Source organism: Bos taurus, chromosome 4, assembly GCF_002263795.3.
Source record: "Bos taurus isolate L1 Dominette 01449 registration number 42190680 breed Hereford chromosome 4, ARS-UCD2.0, whole genome shotgun sequence".
NCBI classification, from domain to species: Eukaryota; Metazoa; Chordata; class Mammalia; order Artiodactyla; family Bovidae; genus Bos; species Bos taurus.
Genome location: NC_037331.1, coordinates 49,727,158 through 49,746,200, shown reverse-complemented (window position 1 = coordinate 49,746,200; position 19,043 = coordinate 49,727,158). Strand labels below are relative to the sequence as shown.

Below are 19,043 nucleotides of genomic sequence, written 5' to 3'. Positions count from 1 at the left end.
AGTAAGTAGTTTAAACATTCTTTGACATTACCTTTCTTTGGAATGGGAATGAAAACTGACCTTTTCCAGTCCTGTGGCCATGGCTGAGTTTATCAAAATTACCACCTGCTAACTCCAAATTAAAAGTAGAAAAAAGGGTCTCTTCCTGTAGAAATGACATCAGTCATTCATTATGGCCATTTGGCAGCCAGTAGAGAGCCTGTGGGACTAGACACTATGGGGACTAGTCTAGACCCTAGACACTGTGGGACTAGACACTATGCCTTTGCTCTTGGGCTGAGGACTCAGGAACACGCCGGTGGCCACATCTGCAGTGAGACCCATCTCCTCACCCATCACCTGACAATACCACAGACCTACACGTTGGTGTCTGGAAGTTTAGTGTCGTTAAGAACAACATTAACTGGGTTTATGGTTTATGTCTGTGTAAGGTTAGAATCTGTAGTATGGACTCGATAAAAAGCAACTGTTTAAAAAACAAAAGGTGAGGGTGGGATGATTTGAGAGAATAGCATTGAAACATGTATATTATCATACGTGAAACAGATGACCAGTCCAGGTTCGATGCATGAGACAGGCTGCTCAGGGCTGGTGCACCGGGGTGACCCTGAAGGATGGGATGGGGAGGGAGGTGGTGGGGGGCGTTCAGGATGGGGAACACATGTACACCCATGGCTGACTCATGTCAATGTATGGCAAAAAACCACTACAATATTGTAAAGTAATTAGCCTCCAATTAAACTAATAAATTAATTAAAAACAAAAACCAAAAAAACCACCTTGTTTTCAAAGTTTATATAGTCTTTTCACCTGATATGCTTTTCAAGGATGAAGAGTGAGGCAGGTGAACGTGGGAGAGAGCATTCCTGAATGAGAGACAGATGCGGGGCAAGAGGAAATGAGTACGATTTGGGGGATCAAGTATGAGGCAGATGGTAATCTGAGGCCAGATCACTCAGGGCCTTGAAAATCCTTTTAAGGATTTATTATTAATTCCAAAGTTTTGGAGCCAACCATAAATGTAAAGCTAGGGAGAGTGTCGTCAAGTAGAAGTCTTAGGAAGCTCCCCCAGGTCAGTGTGGAGAATGGCAGGGCAAGGCAGAGGGCAGGGGGAAGAGGAAGATGCTGTCACAATCTAGACAAGAGCTACTGTCTGAGTTAACACCTTGGTAGTAGCAATGCAGAGGATGGAAGAGTTGGGGACTAGAGAAAAGGATAGACTTGGAGGAAGACCACTTCCTCTAAGTGGTTTGGATCACTGGAAGTTCAGTCCTGAGTGAGAGAAGATAAATTCAGTTTAGGATTGGCTGATTTTGTGATGACTATGGGATATACAGATGGAAATACCCAGGGGACAATTGGATAAACATTTCCAGAGACCAGCAAGCTTGCATGCATGCCTGCTAAGTCACTTAAGGCATGTCTGTGTGACCCTATGGACTATAGCCTGCCAGGCTCCTCTGTCCATGGGATTCTCCAGGCAAGAATACTGCAGTGGGTTGCAATTTCCCACTTCAGAAGACCTTCCTGACCCAGGGATCAAACCCACATCTCTTATGTCTCCTTCAGGAAGGCAGGTTCTTTATTACTAGGGCCATCTGGGAAGCCCAGCAGGCCTAGGGGTCTGGATTTGGAAGCCATTGGCATTTAGTTGGTCACTGAACCCAGAAAGGACAGTAAAAGAGTGGTTTCCCACTCATGGTGGTTTTGTCTCCCAGGGGACAGTTGGCAATATCTAGAGACATTTTGACTATTACAATGGGATAGAGGGCAAGCTGGCCCTGGCATCTAGTGGGAGGAGACCAAAGACACTACTAAATTACCCACAGTGTGCAGGACAACCCTCCCCACCCCAGCTCCCATGGCTCACTCAAAAAAGAATTATCCAGCGCTTTTGACACTAGTGCTGCGATTGAGACAACCTGGAGCAGTGGGGAGTGTAGAGAGTGAGAAGAGGGCTGAGGATGGAGCCCTAGAGAACTCCCGACATTGAAAGGATGGGCAGGGAAGCAGGCCCTGGAGGAGACTGAAGAGGAGCCACCAGAGAGAAGCCACTGACCAGGGGAACTTCCCCAGTTACATGAGATTTTGGCAAATCAATGTCAAGTATGGGGTAATGGATTGAGTGCTAAAAGCCAGGCAAGAAGAGGAAGGCTGGTTGTCACACTCTCCAGATGAATTCCTCAATGCTGCCACCCTCTCCTAGGAACACTAAAGCCAAACTACCAACAGACCTAATCGGGTAAGCAAGGAGCTTTATGGAGAAGGGTTCTCAGCTTTTCCCCTCCCTTTCTTAATGGACATTCCATCTGAGAACATCAAGGAAATACCTGAAATGTCATGACTTGGTACTTGCAGAGCTAAACTAATGCAGCAGGTTCAAACTAGCTGTAGAAGTTTGAGTCCTCCCCAAGTTTGCCCTCCTCAGCTGATTCCTAGGAAAAGGCAGGGAGCCCAGTTCATTCTCAAAACTGTATCTTCTTCCCTGGTAGGAACTTGGGCTGAAACTCATTTTTACTAAACCAGAGTTTAGACCTACTAGAATCTAATACTGAAAACAGCTTGAGATCTCATCTGGGCTATCCTGTTTGCTTTCTATTTCACTAGCCTGCAGTGGCATTTGAAGCTTGGTTTTCTACAGAAAAAAAGATACCTCTCTAGATGGGCCCTGCTGTATTTGGTTACCCTGGGCTTCCCATAAATAAAACTGGACTCCTTGGGTGAATCCTGAAATGTGTTTGTCTCATTTACCTTTTCAACTAACCATGTTTGATTCATGTACCCAGAAAAAAAAAATAAGGTAATGCATTTACACATCAAGTGCATTGTACATGCTCAGTAAACATCACCTGTGCTTTTCCTTTATTGGGCTATTTTAATCTTCAGTCCCAATCAGAATCAAAACTAAACTAATTCTGTTATCTAAGCTTTGGAGAGAAAATCAATGTCTGCCTTAAGTTCAGATTTCCAACTAAACCATGAAGACTACCATTCAGATAACATGCTTTCATATTCTAATGCCCTAAGAAAATATCATATACCAGAAATCTTACTGCTTGCAAATCAGTGTATACTTGGAACAATAAAGCCTCCCTTTTCTGGGGATAGCTAAGCCAGCAGTGGATTCTACTACCTGTCCGAATAAAAAATAAGATAAAAGAAAAAACAAAACATACATCATTGATCTCCATGGTACACAGCTTCTTACTTCATTAAATAACAGTTTCCAAGTAAATCAAGATGTTAGCTGCATTGGAAATCACTTGGCATAAAGGAGGAAAAAAATCTTTCAGATTGTGATATCAAAGTCGTCTTGGCTTTCTGCTTTCGTTCAAGTTGAAAAGAGGAACAAGGAGTAGGAGAAAGAGGGAGAAATGTTAGACGGAAGACATTTCTCAAACTGGAAGATGCTGTGACACCTTCGGTCAGTTCTTTTCCTGGAGCAGGTACAGCTCAAAGGCCATTCTGGAAAAAAAAGCCTGAGCCCAAAGTAATGTCTACTAGCCACGACAGTAATCACAAAAACAAATTCCATACAACTCAGGGCCGGGAGGGGGCGGTTTGCTTATATAATGTGTCCATCCTGTTCCAATTGCACTCTCCTGGTCCCACACGTCTCACCGCTCGGCGCTTCTCATGCCCCCTACTGGAGAAAGCAAGTACGTTTAAGAGGTAAAGAGCAGCAGAAGTTCCCATTTCCCTCCAACTTCACAGTTGGGGAACCCAAAAGGCAGAGGGCGCAAAGTTCAGCTTTGATTCGAAAGACGGTCCTTCCCTCTCTTGAAATCGTATCTTGCACCTTCTTGGATCCGGTATCCAAAACGACTGCCAGAGGCTCTTTTTCTTGGTTTGAAGAAAAAGGACTGGCCAGACTAAAAAGGAGGGACTTTGGGGGAATGCAGGATTCAAGCCCTGGGTTGCGGCCCGGAGGAGATGATGTCACCGCTTCTGCAAGAGAGGGCTGGGGGGTGGGGCGGCCGACGGGGAGCCCGCGCCGAGCCTGCAGCTGCCAAGGGAGCGTTCCGAGCCCACGTCAGGGGAGGTGTCGGGATAAATAGGTCCGGCAATGGCCGGGGTTGGCTGCGCTCGGAGCTGCCGGGCCGGGGACTGGAATTGCCAGGGCGGGTTCGCGCCTGGGAGGCTGAGGGCTGGAACTACTGGTGCAGCGCGCGCCGGACTGCGGATACCCTCGGCCGGCCCCAGAGGCCGCGCACTGCTGCCCACGGGAGTTTGGGTAGAGCACATCCCCTGTGCCCTAAAGCACCTCTTCCTTCGTGAAGGGAGAGAGAAAGACTAGGGGGCCCATTCTGTCTACTGGGGTGGCGGCGCGGGAGGGCAGTACCATGCTCCTCTCCATCCTGACCGCTCTGTGCCTGTGGCTGCGCCTGGCGCTGGGCGTGCGCGGCGCGCCCTGCGAGGCGGTGCGCATCCCGATGTGCCGGCACATGCCCTGGAACATCACGCGGATGCCCAATCACCTGCACCACAGCACGCAGGAGAACGCCATCCTGGCCATCGAGCAGTACGAGGAGCTGGTGGACGTGAACTGCAGCGCGGTGCTACGCTTCTTCCTCTGTGCCATGTACGCGCCCATCTGCACCCTGGAGTTCCTGCACGACCCCATTAAGCCGTGCAAGTCGGTGTGCCAGCGCGCGCGTGATGACTGCGAGCCCCTCATGAAGATGTACAACCACAGCTGGCCTGAGAGCCTGGCCTGCGATGAGCTGCCTGTCTACGACCGGGGTGTGTGCATCTCGCCTGAGGCCATCGTCACTGACCTCCCTGACGGTGAGACTTGGGGAAGGACAAAGGTGGGGGGGGGGGAGGGGCGGGGGCGGTTGAGGGGGCACTCTGGACTGTCACTGCCACATGAGAACCCGACAGCTGTCAGTGGGTGGTCGGGCAGCCCCCCATTCTTCTTAGGTGAATTGGAGGAGGTGGGAAGGGCTGGTGACTTAACTTCTGGAAAAGTCTGCTTTCTCCACAGGAATTTCAGGAGCTAAAAAACACCATGTCCCCATAAAGAGGGATGGGCGATTTTTCTTAGATAGGTGACACTAGAGAATTTTTTCTTTGTAGTAATAAAATAGTAATAGCAGTGACAGTTGGGTCTGAACCCACTTTCAGCACTTTTTTAATATCATTTAATAAATAAAACACTCCTACCAGGATTCTCCACTTAACGTTAGTTCTTGAAAGCTCTTTCTGAAAAAGCAGTACTAGTCACTTCCCACCAGGAGTACAGTTTATAATTTTAGTTGCCCTGGAAAACTGTGATGTCTGTTTCATGGTCTTTGACCCAATGCCAGCGTCTGTGGCATCTTAGTTAACTCGAACTCAACCACCACTTCCTTCTTTTCTCTTTAGTCTTTTTGTTGCTTTTCTAGGAAGAAGAGGCAGGTTTAAATCCACTTCTTGAAATAAAACCTAAGAATATTTTTGCCTCCTTTTATCCCTGACTCAAGTTGCTACACATTTAAAGAAATTATGGTGTTGCTTTAGTGTCGTTTCTGAAGTTATATCTCAGAGCCTTGCCCAAAACGTGGAGGTGGAGAAGTGAAGTGAAGGGGGGGAAATTTAAGCTCCTCTCTAATTCAGTTTTAAAAAAAAATGTATTTCTTTAATTATAGAACTGATACAGGGTTATGCTTCTTTAGGGGGTAGCTCTGGATTGTTTCTGCAAAACGTGAGGTGGGAATTGAGGACTATTTTGGTTATTTTGATTAGTGTAAACTGTCAACTTGGAAAATCAACATTTTAAAATAGATTTAGGAGGGAATGACATAATTTATCCAGGTTGGATAAATGTTGGATAAATCCAGGTTGGCTGTGTGTATCAACCAGTTTAAATGTGCCTTCACTTTAGTTTGTTCTGGATAAACAGTCTCAGCCGTAAGTCTTCTTTCCTAAGCCCAAAGAGTCTATATGGAAGAAGTAGTTGACAATCACATATAATTTTTGCTGTTTAGGATTTGTATGTGTTTGTGTGTGCTGCCGTGTTAGTCAGTGTCTCCAGATGATTCCTTACTCCAGCTGGAATCACTGACCACACCCATGTGTCCCTGTGTGTTTTTCAGACGTTAAGTGGATAGACATCACTCCAGACATGATGGTACAGGAAAGGCCTCTTGACATTGACTGTAAACGCCTAAGCCCGGGTAAGTTCATTAGCCTCAAGGCTCCATCTCTTTCTTCTCTCCAGAGTGACTTCTGAACCTTTTTTCAACATTGCCTTTGTTTTGTCTTCTTTAGACCGGTGCAAGTGCAAAAAGGTGAAGCCAACCCTGGCAACGTATCTAAGCAAAAACTACAGTTACGGTAAATCATCTGCTGAATCCATTGGCTTGGGGACTTGGCACATGACACAGCCAGGTCTGCTAGTCATGAAGTGAAAAAGCGGGTTGGTGATTTCTCTCAGTCATGTGGGTCCTAGATGGCACAATAACAACTGTGAATATTTCTTGCTTTTCTGGGTAAATCAAGTAAAAACTAAGTAAAGTAACCTGGGTGAGGGCAGTGCTGTGAATCAGATTACAAGTGTGACATCCTGATCCTAACTGTCCTATTTGTCCAGAAGTTCTGTCAGCCAGGATATCACCTCACTTCTCTCATGGTTTCACCACAGGGCCTTAGGGCAGCGGTGGGAGGGGACGGAAAGAAAAGTTTCACTGCTGTGGAAAGGATGGGTAAGTGATCTGTGGATTTGACCTGAGGCCCAGAGACCAAAGAATTAAGATGTGCACACATATCTTTTTACTTATAAAAACACTTTTTAAAAAACTGTGGGAATATGTTAATCACAAGACCTATGGCTGTAAGTATTAACATAGTTTAAATGTTCTCTTATTTGAAAGACCCAGTTGGCACTTTCTTCAGAGAATAAGTCAATCATGCTGTCTTGAATGTTTTCAGTGAATTCTAGTGTCATAATTTGAAAGTAAATTTAATTAAAAATGTGTTCCTTTAAAATACTTTTTTGGGCTATTTCATGGGGTTTTTTGTGTGTTTCTTAAATTATTTCTGTTGAAATAGTGGAAACTATTTGGGTAAAAATGTTTGTTTTATTTGGTAACTTAGTTTTCCATATTTCAAACTGAAATTTTATATCATAAGAACCTTTGTATTATACAACCCACATAAAAGCAGGAAGATCATGGCACTATAAAAGTCTGAAAAAATAACCTCTTATTTAGGTTGTCATATTTGAGAACCACACATAGCCAAAATGGGTAATTCAACCCCCCCAAAAAAAAACAAAACAAAGCAAAACACTGTCTTTTCTAGTAGCTTCTTGTTACTGTTTTTTAAATCTGTTATATGTAGATATCATCTTAATCTGATCCACGTAGCCCCTTGTCTGGCACCGTCCAGCCTTAGTTACTTAATTGTCCAGTCTGAGTTTCACTGTCATGCTGTTCTCTGAGGCATCATTGCTTCGTAACCACATTGATGATGAAACTATTTTCTATTTAAATTATTCAACTCCTTCATAAACCAGCTTGCTAGGATGGAATCCAAGACAGATCCATCCTAGGCTGATTACAACTCCATGGCAGGTGGTAATAGCAAGGGACCAAGGAGGTCAAGGAGCTTCCCTGGTGGCTCAGACGGTAAAGCGTCTGCCCGCAATGTGGGAGACCCGGGCTCGATTCCTGGGTCAGGAACATCCCCTGGAGAAGGAAATGGCAATCCACTCCAGCAGTCTTGCCTGGAAAATCCCATGGACGGAGGAACCTGATAGGCTACAGTCCATGGGGTCGCAAAGAGTCAGACACGACTGAGCAACTTCACTTTCACTTTCACTTTCAAGGAGGTCAGAACTGCAAGCATGATAAGACGCAGTGACATTACCAGTCATCTGTAATAACAGTTCCACCTCTGGCCACCACAGACCCTGCTTTGGCAGTTTGGGAAATTAAAGAATTGAGAGCAGTCATCTTCAGAGACTCCTGCCTGCATTACAATGTTAGGACTGTAACAACTTTCTCTGGAACAGTTCAAGCAGCAGATGGGTAATTGAACCACACAAACTTTTAGGTGCCTTCTGAATCTGAGAATATATGATTCTCACTTCAAATCATTACAGGACAGAGTAGAAAGACAAAGTAGTATTATTTCTACAAAATTTAGTCAACCTTCTATGTAACTAAATTTCCTGATGTTCCCTTCTGCACCCTCCCAAAAAAAGCCCCTCATCATAGAATTATAGAATTTTAGGGCTGAGAAGAATCCATGGGATTCTGTTTTGAAACTCTATCTGTAGCCCCATGTGGAGCAGTCACTGACCCAAAGACAGATCTCAGAGTAAACCCGCTTGTGAATTTCCTTTTCTATCTTGCAGCATGATTCAGAACTTTTAAGACATTGTTGACAATATGGGAGGCCTTACATTTAGCATATGATTGTGTGGGCATTTTTGCCTGCATTCGGGCAGCTTGGACATGACCATAATTACAGGAGTGATTCTTTAAGAGAGGCTCAGAAGTTGGCAGGAATACACCATCCATATTTCTCTCCAAAGCTTCAGCAACACTTAAATCGATTTTTCAATTGCAGTCATTCATGCAAAAATAAAAGCCGTGCAGAGGAGTGGCTGTAATGAAGTAACGACAGTGGTGGATGTGAAAGAGATCTTCAAGTCCTCATCACCCATCCCTCGGACTCAAGTCCCTCTTATTACGAATTCTTCCTGCCAGTGTCCACACATCCTGCCTCATCAAGATGTTCTCATCATGTGTTACGAGTGGCGCTCACGGTAGGCACAGAGGGGCAGAAAAAAACTGCACACAGCTTAGGAAAACCATGAATCCCACTTAGAAGTCCTAGTTTGTGTGTGTGTGTTTTTTTTTAAAGCACTAGCTTTTAAAAAAAATCAGTTTTAATAGATGGTTTGATTGGGATATCATATATCCTAAACATCACTTAATTCTTAATAGAATTAAGGAAAAATTAAAATATGAGCATTTCAGTGGACTCTTTAAAAATCAATTTCAGAATTTATTACCGGATTTCAGAAACTTATAAGCAAATAAATTGAGTAAAACCAGTTATTTTCAAATCAATCTTATTGTAGCAAATATGAACTTTTAAGACCTTTTAAATAAATTGTGAATCAAGAAACAATGGCCATTTGAAACACAGTTCCACACTTAGTTTACATTTGTTTACTTGAGTATTATATAAACACATATATACACTCACACACATGTATTGTATGCATCTCTCCAGCTGGGAGTGTGTCTCCTCACTTATCTTTCCATAACATCTTTATATATATATCCTTACAACATAAGAAGTCCTTAAAATATAAAAATCAAACACTTCAGCACAGGTTCCAGAAAGAGCCCCATAACTTGCTTCACTTCGTTTCTCCAGCAAAACTACTCATTTTTATTTAAAAAGTCTTCCTTTTGATTCTCTGCCATTAATAATGTTCCTGTTCCTTCTGGATATACAGCTCAAGATTCTATTTCTCAAAAAAAAAACCACTTTTTGATACTGCCTTCACTTGAATACTTTCTTATTCTTCAGTCTATCAGTACTTAGTACCTTCTTCACACTTCTTGTGCTTTCGGCTTTAAAGCTGTTTTACTGCTTATATCTTGTCTTTCTAAAGACATTGAATGAATGAACTTTGAATGACTGTTTCTGGGCTCATTCCTCTATGATGCTTATATATGCTCCAGTACTAGAAGCATCTAGCACATCTGAGGATGTGCCGGATTGCTGAACAGGTGAATAGATAATACATGAGTTAAATAACAGCCTTTGTGTCATTTTCCCTGTTAGATTATAGATAGTGTAATTCTGATCAAAATCCTAGTAAACATCTTTTGGATGATTGAGATTTATGTCTTCACAAATAATGCTAATGATCATTTGGAAGAATAAAGTGCTAAGGACATGTAAAGGAGATTTTGAAAATCGAAGGATGAGTGAAAATATGCCTTATGTCATAAGCAAAGTTAGTATAAAGCTACACTTGTTCAAGTCATGTGGTGCAACAGTAGACATGTAGATAAATAAAGCAGAGAAGAAAATCTCATGCAAGAACTTCTACTATGAAAGAGATGTGGCAAATCAACAGAAATCAAACTGTTGTTTAGTAAATGTTGCAAATAGCTTTACTTGGGAAAATAGTATGTATTTTCACTTTGTACTCAATAAATTTTAAATGGGGTAAAAAAGTAAATATTTTAAAAACTTAATCAAAAAGGATAAAGTTCAGTAAATAAATATGTACTACCTGAAAAATAAAGTAGTCTGTAAACATAAAAGTAATGTAAGAAATTATGAGGAAAAATGTCAGTGCACATATCTGATGACAATATTGTGCATATTAAAATCAAAAATAAAAAGAGAAAGACATGGACTTCCCTAGAGGTCCAGTGGTTAAGACTCCAAACTTCCACTGCAGGGGGCATGGGTTCAATCCCTGGTCTGTAAACTAGGATCCTGTGTGCCAGGCAGCCAAAAAAAATTTTTTTAGAAAGAGAAAGACAAAAAAAAAATTATTGCAATGGGTATAACAAAAGATAGTGATTTACTCTATAAAAAGTAAGTATAAATTTACATCTAAATCAATATTTAAAACATTGACTACAATATAGAAATGCATGTATGAAGTCTATACAAAGTTTTAAAAGAAGTACAAATAGTAAATAAACATTAAAATATTTACCTCCTTAATTTTCCAACCCAAATAAAAGCAAGATTCCATTCTTACTTAGTCTTAATGTTGGTGAATTAAATGACAGTTCAACCATTTTGAAAATAATTTAGCACTATGCAGTGAAAACCTTAAGAAAAAAATACATACTCTTCTGCTTTCATAAATCTATCTTAAGGAAATAATTAGCCAGTGCACACTAGTGATATTCAGTGCAATGCTGATGATAATAGCTAAGCAAAAGGGAGGTTCAACTGTAGAGAAATAGTTAAATATATTATGGATATCCATAGTTATAATTTATATAGTTAGGAAAGTTATATTTTTTTAATTTTTCAGGTATATAAGAAAATGCATACAATGCTGAAAGGAAATATACAGTATGATCTAAATGTACAGTGTGATCTAATAAAATATGAAATATTAGTTAAATAAATACACCAAAAGAAAATATTAGTAAAATATAAATGGGGACTTGTGGGGCTAATGGTTATTGAAGAATTTTGGTTTTTACAATTTTTTGTATTTTATATTTTTGAACTTCTGTATTTTTGAAATTTTTACTTTCATTATTAGCATTGCTTATTAAGATAAATTACTTTTTTCAGGATGATGCTTCTTGAAAATTGTTTGGTTGAAAAATGGAGAGACCAACTCAGTAAAAGATCCATAGTAAGTATAATTAGGAATTCACAGATATGGATTGAAATGCACGTATTTGGGAATTCTTCACATTCTTTCATCTCTAGGCTATCATGTGCTGTGCTTAGTCACTCAGTCGTGTCCAACTCTTTGTGACCCTGTGGACCGTAGCCCGCCAGGCTTCTCTGTTCGTGGGGATTCTCCAGGCAAGAATACTGGAGTGGGTTGCCATAGCTAGCTCCAACTAGGCTATGATAGGAGCCAGCAACAGTAGCAGTATTTGTCTTTGAATAGGTAATTAAGAGAATAACTTTTCTCATTTGGAATTTTTATCATAAGTTTCTCTTCAGTTTCAAAGGTGATTTGGTTGCATTCAATATTGATCTACTGGTTTTCAACATTTCCAGATTAAATTTATTTATTGCTTTCTTTATTGTATTATATTTAATTTGTTTAGCAGTCAGTCAGATGCTTGAACAGAATTAATATACAGTGGTATTAATACAGATATATGTGGGTGTGAATATCTGCTTTTGAAATTCACACTGTCACTGTACAGAGAAGATTCTTTCCCTGTATTTAAGATAATTTCAAGACTTTTGTCAAAATAAGTCATATACAAAAAGTAATACTTTTGTGATCAAATCCATAATTTAACGGTAACATCATAGAAAAATTGGTCACTCAGTTAGAGGAGTTAGAATAATTTTCTGCCCAGAGATGTGAAATCATTCCAGAACTAAAGAAATCAGGTTATTGGTTTGGATTTTAAAAGCATCCTTTTTCTTTAAAATATGTTTAAATGTATGCAGGAGAGTTTGTGTTACCCAGTTCAGAAAAGATACTGCAACTGCCTGTGTTTTCTTAGTTTGCAGGAATTAAAATTCTTGAGCAAGGGGAGAGTGTATATTAATACTGATTTATGGAGAAGATGGGCTTCCCAGGTAGCTCAGTGGTAGAGAATCTGCCTGTCAGTGCAGGAGCTGCAGGAGACATGGGATCAATCCCTGGGTTGGGAAGATCCCCTGGAAGAGTAAATGGCAACCCACTCCAGTATTCTTGTCTGAAGAATCCCACAGACAGAGGAACCTGGCAGGCTACAGTCCATGGGGTCACAAAAGAGTTGGACATGACTGAGCAACTGAGCGTGCTTGCATGCATGGAGAAGGCAGTTTCAACACAACCTCTTCTACTGAGTCCTTTTCTAAATAACAGGCCCAAACACTGCTGCTGCATCTAAGCTAAACACTCATGAGCTTCTCAGGAGCACACTTTGTCTTACTGAACAGAAAATTCTAGCAGAGTTGCTTATTTGGTTTCCAAGACTACAGTAGATTAGAAGAATCAATCTAGAAGGTAAGTCCACCTTGAAAACTGAGATTGTTGACAGGAAAGAAAGCTTTCAAGAATCATAACTGGGTCATTCACTTTGGCAGCAAATACTCCAATACAGTATTAAGAATATGAAAATATCACCATGGTATAACAATGCACAGTAATAAGTTTATTATTTTAGGACTAGAGTTGTGCCCTAGGAGGGTGGGGACTGTATTTTTCATTTCATTGTATTTTTACTGCCTGACCTATGGTTGTGGTCTAATTTTTATACTCTAACATAAAGTAGGGACATATGTGTTATAATGAAAAGCAATGTCTATTCAAATAGACTCTTTTTCATTTTTTTTCTTAGACATTTTCATATTTAAAGAGTAAATTCTTTTTCTATCATGGAATCTTGACTGTCTAGAATGGCATTTCTCATCAGCTCTGGGTAGCTAACACATGAGTGGATTTCTAAATGTGGGTGGGGCTTCCATCTTCTTTTAGATGTAAGAGAGTTAGGTGAACCTATAAGTGTGGTAAGAAATCCCAGCTTCCTAGTGAGGCTGTATCCATTTCTGCTTTTAGCCTTGGCAAAGCCTTTTTGAATGATTGGCTGTATAGGAAAGTTGCATTACAGGGCCTATGGGAAAAATTGCATACATTAGGGCCTTCACAGGAGGAGAAGGGGATGACAGAGGATGAGATGGTTGGATGGTAACACCAACTCAATGGGCATGAGTTTGAGCAAACTCCAGAAAATAGTGAAGGACAGAGAAACCTGGCATGCTGTAGTCCATGGAGTCACAGAGTTGGACATGACTGAGCAACTGAACAACAGCAAAGGGCCTTAGGCTGTGGAGTCAGGCTGGTAAATTTGAACCCCAGCTCTGACTTTGTTGGCTCTGAAAATAACATCAGTATGCTTGTTTCCCGGTCATGACAATGGTGTCTACCTAGAAGGGCTGTTGTTTCAATGAAATAAATGTATGTCAAGACATTACCATATATATCCAGTGCTTTCCAAAGCACCTGTTACAGGATACATGTCATCATCACGGGGTAGAGTAGCTATGGTAATCATGAGTCTCATGATGAGTATATTACAGTGAAAATACGCATTATTTTGGATATTAGTTTAATAGCATGAAGAGGTGAGACATATTTGATGGTCACATGTACACGTTGCCTCCCAGCAGTGGGAAGAGAGGCTGCAGGAACAGCAGAGGACAGCCCAGGACAAGAAGCGAACAGCAGGGCGCACCAGTCGCAGTAACGCCCCGAAGCCCAAGGGGAAGCCACCTGCTCCCAAACCAGCCAGCCCCAAGAAGAACATCAAAGCTAGGAGTGCTCCAAAGAGCACAAACCCAAAACAAGCGTGAGCTAACTGCTTTCTGAAATGGGGACTTCCTCTCAGAGTGAGGCCAGGCATCACCCAGACAGCCTGTTAGAAGGCCGCACACCCCTCGCCTTAACAACCACAGTCCTCTTCATAGACACATCTTGCAGCATTTTTCTTAATGATATGCTTCAATTTTTCTTTTTAAGTCACTACAAACCATAGTGGTAGGTATGCCCTTTGGTATGCAAGGTATAAGAAAGCTGGTCAAATAAGCTTATCGTATTGACAGTAAACTGTGTGCAGACTCTGTGAGAGCTCCACAAGGGCAAAGATGCTTTTGTTCTTACAATTTGACCTGATATGTGCATTGAAAAATAAATGCCATATTACAAACAAAACACCCAATTTTTTTTTTTTACAATATGTTTTATTTTATTTGGTGGTTAGGATGTGAGCAGTTTTTCAAAATGTGATTGAAAATATAATGCTTCTAAAGAGGAAAGCAAGAGGAGTGAATGTTTCAAAGATCTTTACTGTTTGCAGAAGAATTTTTGTGATCAAAGGGGATTTTTGAACAATCTAGAAAAGTAGGATGTGGAAAATCAGAATCAGTCTGGTTTTATGGTTTTTGTTTTTACAAAGAAGCCTTTCTGCTCTGTTTTCAGCTAGAAACCCTAAAACTAAAACAATAGTATTGCTAAATGAATAAAAGGGAAAGGCAGACAGACAAAGTCTGGACCCTTGTTTTCTGGTTACCATGCCACAGTGGAGATGCTCTGATTTCATATGCATGTTTCTTACAGCCCCTTTAAGCAGCACTGGAAACACTTTGTATCTTCTCTATGATTTGGGTACCAATTAGTCATCCCCAAGCATCTTACACCTGTGGGTGTGATGCTCACCTCACTTCCCAGGACATCCCAGGTATCTTGACGCCCAGCCTCTCTGCTGATTGCTGGTGCCCCCAAGGGTGCCTTGGGCCTGAGGTAGGAGGGTCAGGATCCAGAGCCCCTGGTCTTCAGCCTGCTGTGGCACCCTTGCCACACACCAGCTCCGTACTTGGAAAAGACAGTGGCAGTCACTTGTCCATCCACTACTCAAGGATATAGAAGAACAAACTGCAAGCTTAAGAGTAAAATCTCCTTTAGATGTACCATTGTTGCTGCTTCTCAGAGTAGGGGTAAGTTACATGTTGCATTCACACACAATGATTAAACAGATAATTTAATTTCATCAGCTCCGTACTTGGAAAAGACAGTGGCAGTCACTTGTCCATCCACTACTCAAGGATATAGAAGAACAAACTGCAAGCTTAAGAGTAAAATCTCCTTTAGATGTACCATTGTTGCTGCTTCTCAGAGTAGGGGTAAGTTACATGTTGCATTCACACACAATGATTAAACAGATAATTTAATTTCATCTCTGTAGGCTTTGGGACACAGAGGTGAGGTGTGTGGGTAAGCCAGGGCAGAGTGAAGAAATAGCGTTAATGAGAGTGCTGGCATGGGCACCCATCTCCTCCTGAAAGTGTAACTTCATCTGTATCCTGTTACCCCACGGCAATAGAGCTGAAGGAATCCAATATAAACACCCACACAGAGGTATCAATAAAATACTCCATGTGTGTTTCTGTCTAAAAAACAAACCACTCTGGCCCTTAAGGAAAACCAGACAGGTATTTAGGATAGCATCTAAAGAAATCTAGGAAAGTCCATGAAAAGCCATTGATACCCTAGATTACCTCCTTAGCATAGTAGGAATTTGGAGGGTGGGGAGGGGAGTTAGAACTCTCAACGGAAATGAAAAAACTCCCTGCAAAACTTTTTTTTAAGTGCAAAATGACGTAACGAGAGTTTGGAAATGGCTTGACAACTTTAAACACTGTTTCCTTTGAATATTTAACTGAAATCATATACTGCATATCACAACTTAATAAGGTGCATTAATTACTTTAATTGATAATCACTGTTTGTTATAAAAAAGTTGAAAATGAACATCAGCCCACACTGAGAGTAATATAACAAGGTGGAAGTGCGTTTTGTGTGAGAGCCACAAATTTTTCTCCCTTAAAATATTGTTTCCACCTAAATACTTATGAGAGGTAAGTCGCTCACCTGGGGGGATGGGGTTTGATTGTATAACGGTGCACCTTTCCTGCCTCTTGTTGGGTTTTTCTCTTTGGATGTAGAATATCATTTGGGGTAGGCTCCAGTCTTTGTTATTGATGATTGTCTGGTAGTTAGTTGCAGTCTGGGTGTGTTCATGAGAAGAGGCAAGCCCAGGGTCCCTCGATTCCACCACCTTGTAGCTACTTCCTTCAGAAAACTTCCAATTCCTTCAGCATCCATCAGTTTGGTTACCAAATCCTTTTCCCTAGCTTCTGCAGGTTGCCAGCAGTCCTGAGCATTCCTTGGCTTGAGGCAGGATAACTCCTATCTGTGCTTTGGTAGTCACACAGTGTTCCTATGGGTAGGTCTGTGTCCAAATTTCCACTTCCTGACAGTCACTCCTCTCGCAGTTTGCAGTCTCCCTCTGTGCATTTATATGATAAAAAACAAAACCTATTATACAGATTATACTGTTTCATAACCTGCCTTCTTCACTCAGCCCTTTATTTGAATTAGCTCTCACATCACTAAAACCCAGGCCGGCTTATTTATAGTGGCCATGAGGTATTCAATGGTGAGCATCACTTAGACCTTCATGTTATTAGAGATTTAACTGTATGTACTGAATAACTCAAACAGCTTGATAGCTAATATCCGTGCACATCCTTAGTTAGTCCTGGAGGATAAGTTCATTTAAGGGACATTGCTGGGCTGAGGAGGATGCCCAGCCAGGCAAGTTCTTGATCCTATTGTCAGTCATCCTGCAGAATGTTTGGCCCATAGGTGTATCAAAGTGATTTTCCAGCTCCTCACTAAGATTGTCTTCACCTTCTTATAACATAAATTTGAGCTGCAAACTTGATGTCTCTTTTCATCTATGAGCCCTCAACTGACAACATTCTCCACACTCCAGGCAGCTGGGCAATGAATGACTAGTTTATTTTGTCAATAACTTGTGAGAATGGACTTCTGAATGTGGCTCCCCAGGCATGAGGGGAGGACAGATTTTCATGTCACAAATAATTTCCTACTGTTACTGAGTTCTCAGAACCAGGAAAAAAAAATGTGGCACAGAAGAGTACAAGCCATAAATGCTTCCTTGTACTCTGTCTAATGAACATGTGTTGCTTTTATAATTAGAAAATACTGTAAACATATTAGGCCTTCCCAGGTAGCACTAGTGATAAAGAACCTACCTGCCAATGCAGGAGACATACAAGATGCAGGTTTCATCCGTGTGTGGGAAGATCCCCTGGAGGAGAGCTTGGCAACCCCCTCTAGTAGTCTTGTCTGGAGAATCTCATGGACAGAGGAGACTGGGAGGCTACAGTCCATAGGGTCACACAGAGTTGGACATGACTCAAGTGACTTAGCATGCATGCACAAACATATTACCAGAGAGAGAAAGAGAGTGATGAAATATAGTATGGATTTAAGCCAGGTAGCAGGGAAGGCAATGCCAACCCACTCCACTACTCTTGCCTGGAAAATCCCATGGACAGAGAAGCCTGGTAGGCTGCAGTCCACGGGGTCGCTAAGAGTCGGACACGAGTAAGCGACTTCACTTTCACTTTTCACTTTCATGCATTGGAGAAGGAAATGGCAACCCACTTCAGTATTCTTGCCTGGAGAATACCAGGGACAGCGGAGCCTGGTGGGCTGCCATCTATGGAGTAGCACAGAGTCGGACACAACTGAAGCGACTTAGCAACAGCAGTAGCAGCAAGCCAGGTAGACATGAAAACTTTTATTGATTACATGTGTGTTAGTCTGGGTACTCAGAGAAGCAGGCACCAAAATGGAATTCAATCAAATATGGATCCTTTTAGAGGAAACACCTGTGAAAAAGAGTGAGGAGGGAGTTGAATAAGGCTGGGAGAGCTGAGACAGAAGGAAGATGGACAGAAAGTTGGGGAAGAAACACTCCAGGCTGCTTCAGTGTCTAAGGAAGGCTTGTCAAGACTACTGGGAACCTTGACCCAAGTCAGCCATCAGGGACTCCCTTGTCACCCAGGGACAGTTCTGCCTTCACATCCTACATATCTTACGTTATTTACTCTTCTATCTAAGAGAGGTCTGTTTCTACTATCATGTAAGGAAACCTTTTTTGAAAGGACGTCAATGGCAGTAAGAATCTCTATGGTGTGTAATTTTGCCTTTACAACTTCAGGCAGTATAGGCATAAGTCTAATATATCTAGTTGCAATATGTGTATGAGAGTAGTTTTATAACTAGATAGTTCTAACATGCAGCTGTAATATCTAGATGAGAACCATTTTGTAATGGCAAATTTAAATCACATAAGTGATATATTTTAGAGGGAAAAGGAGCATACTTGATCAGCAACTACATTTAGATAAGAGAGAAGACTCATAGCCAGAGGGCCGATCCCAAATCTCACAAAATTGTAATAACATGAATAACAGTATGAGGTTCAGAACACTGAGGTTAAGCAAAACATGGTATTATGAATAAAGTTTCATCATGGTATCAAGGGATCTCTCAAATGTTGTTGTTGAATCAAACAGAAGGATTTTTAAAATTCATTAACCATTTAGTCATCTAATAATTTCAAGTATTTATTATGTCATTGAAATATTTTAGCAGCTGAAAATCACATAAACCATTGCTTAGTAAACTTTCTTCTTTCTTAAAAACATTGAAAAAAGAACTGGCTTTGGAGGTCTCCCAGAGTAACTTCCAAGGGGTGAGCAAGTTCGAACACTGTACAGGCAAGCATCATTAGCAACAGATCAACTCTTGGTGTCTCAGGGCCAAGAGACTCCAAGGAGAGGGCCATAGAATAGAGCAGAGCACATTTTAGGGAACTGGTCCATTTTCTGCAAAGCATCTGCTTACAAGGAACAGGATCCAGGGAGGGTATCCTGGAAGGTAGTAGCCTCTAATCAACAATGCTTCAGGTCTCCTATGTTAGAAACAGGCTACAAGGGCTAAGTAGGGC

General features: G+C 41.4%; 2 protein-coding genes across 4 annotated transcripts in view; one reads left to right on the top strand and one right to left on the bottom strand.

The window, feature by feature from the left end:
- Window positions 1–4,087: 4,087 nt before the first annotated feature.
- SFRP4 (secreted frizzled related protein 4) lies at window positions 4,088–14,371 on the top strand. The gene is made up of 6 exons (NM_001075764.1): window positions 4,088–4,788; window positions 6,078–6,158; window positions 6,253–6,318; window positions 8,557–8,755; window positions 11,278–11,341; window positions 13,828–14,371. Exons 1-6 carry the CDS (start codon window positions 4,344–4,346, stop codon window positions 14,011–14,013), a joined length of 1,041 nt encoding a protein of 346 aa, NP_001069232.1. The 5' UTR covers window positions 4,088–4,343; the 3' UTR covers window positions 14,014–14,371.
- A 1,531-nt stretch (window positions 14,372–15,902) lies between these two features.
- NME8 (NME/NM23 family member 8) overlaps window positions 15,903–19,043 on the bottom strand; it is a 50,795-nt gene continuing 47,654 nt past the window's right edge. For 2 of the 3 annotated variants that reach the window (XM_059885568.1, XM_059885570.1), the window contains one exon: window positions 15,903–16,505. The gene's annotated coding sequence lies outside the window, so the exon portion shown is untranslated. Of the gene's footprint in view, window positions 16,506–17,277; window positions 17,920–19,043 lie in introns of all 3 variants that reach the window. The other variant, XR_009494128.1, reaches the window with a different exon arrangement.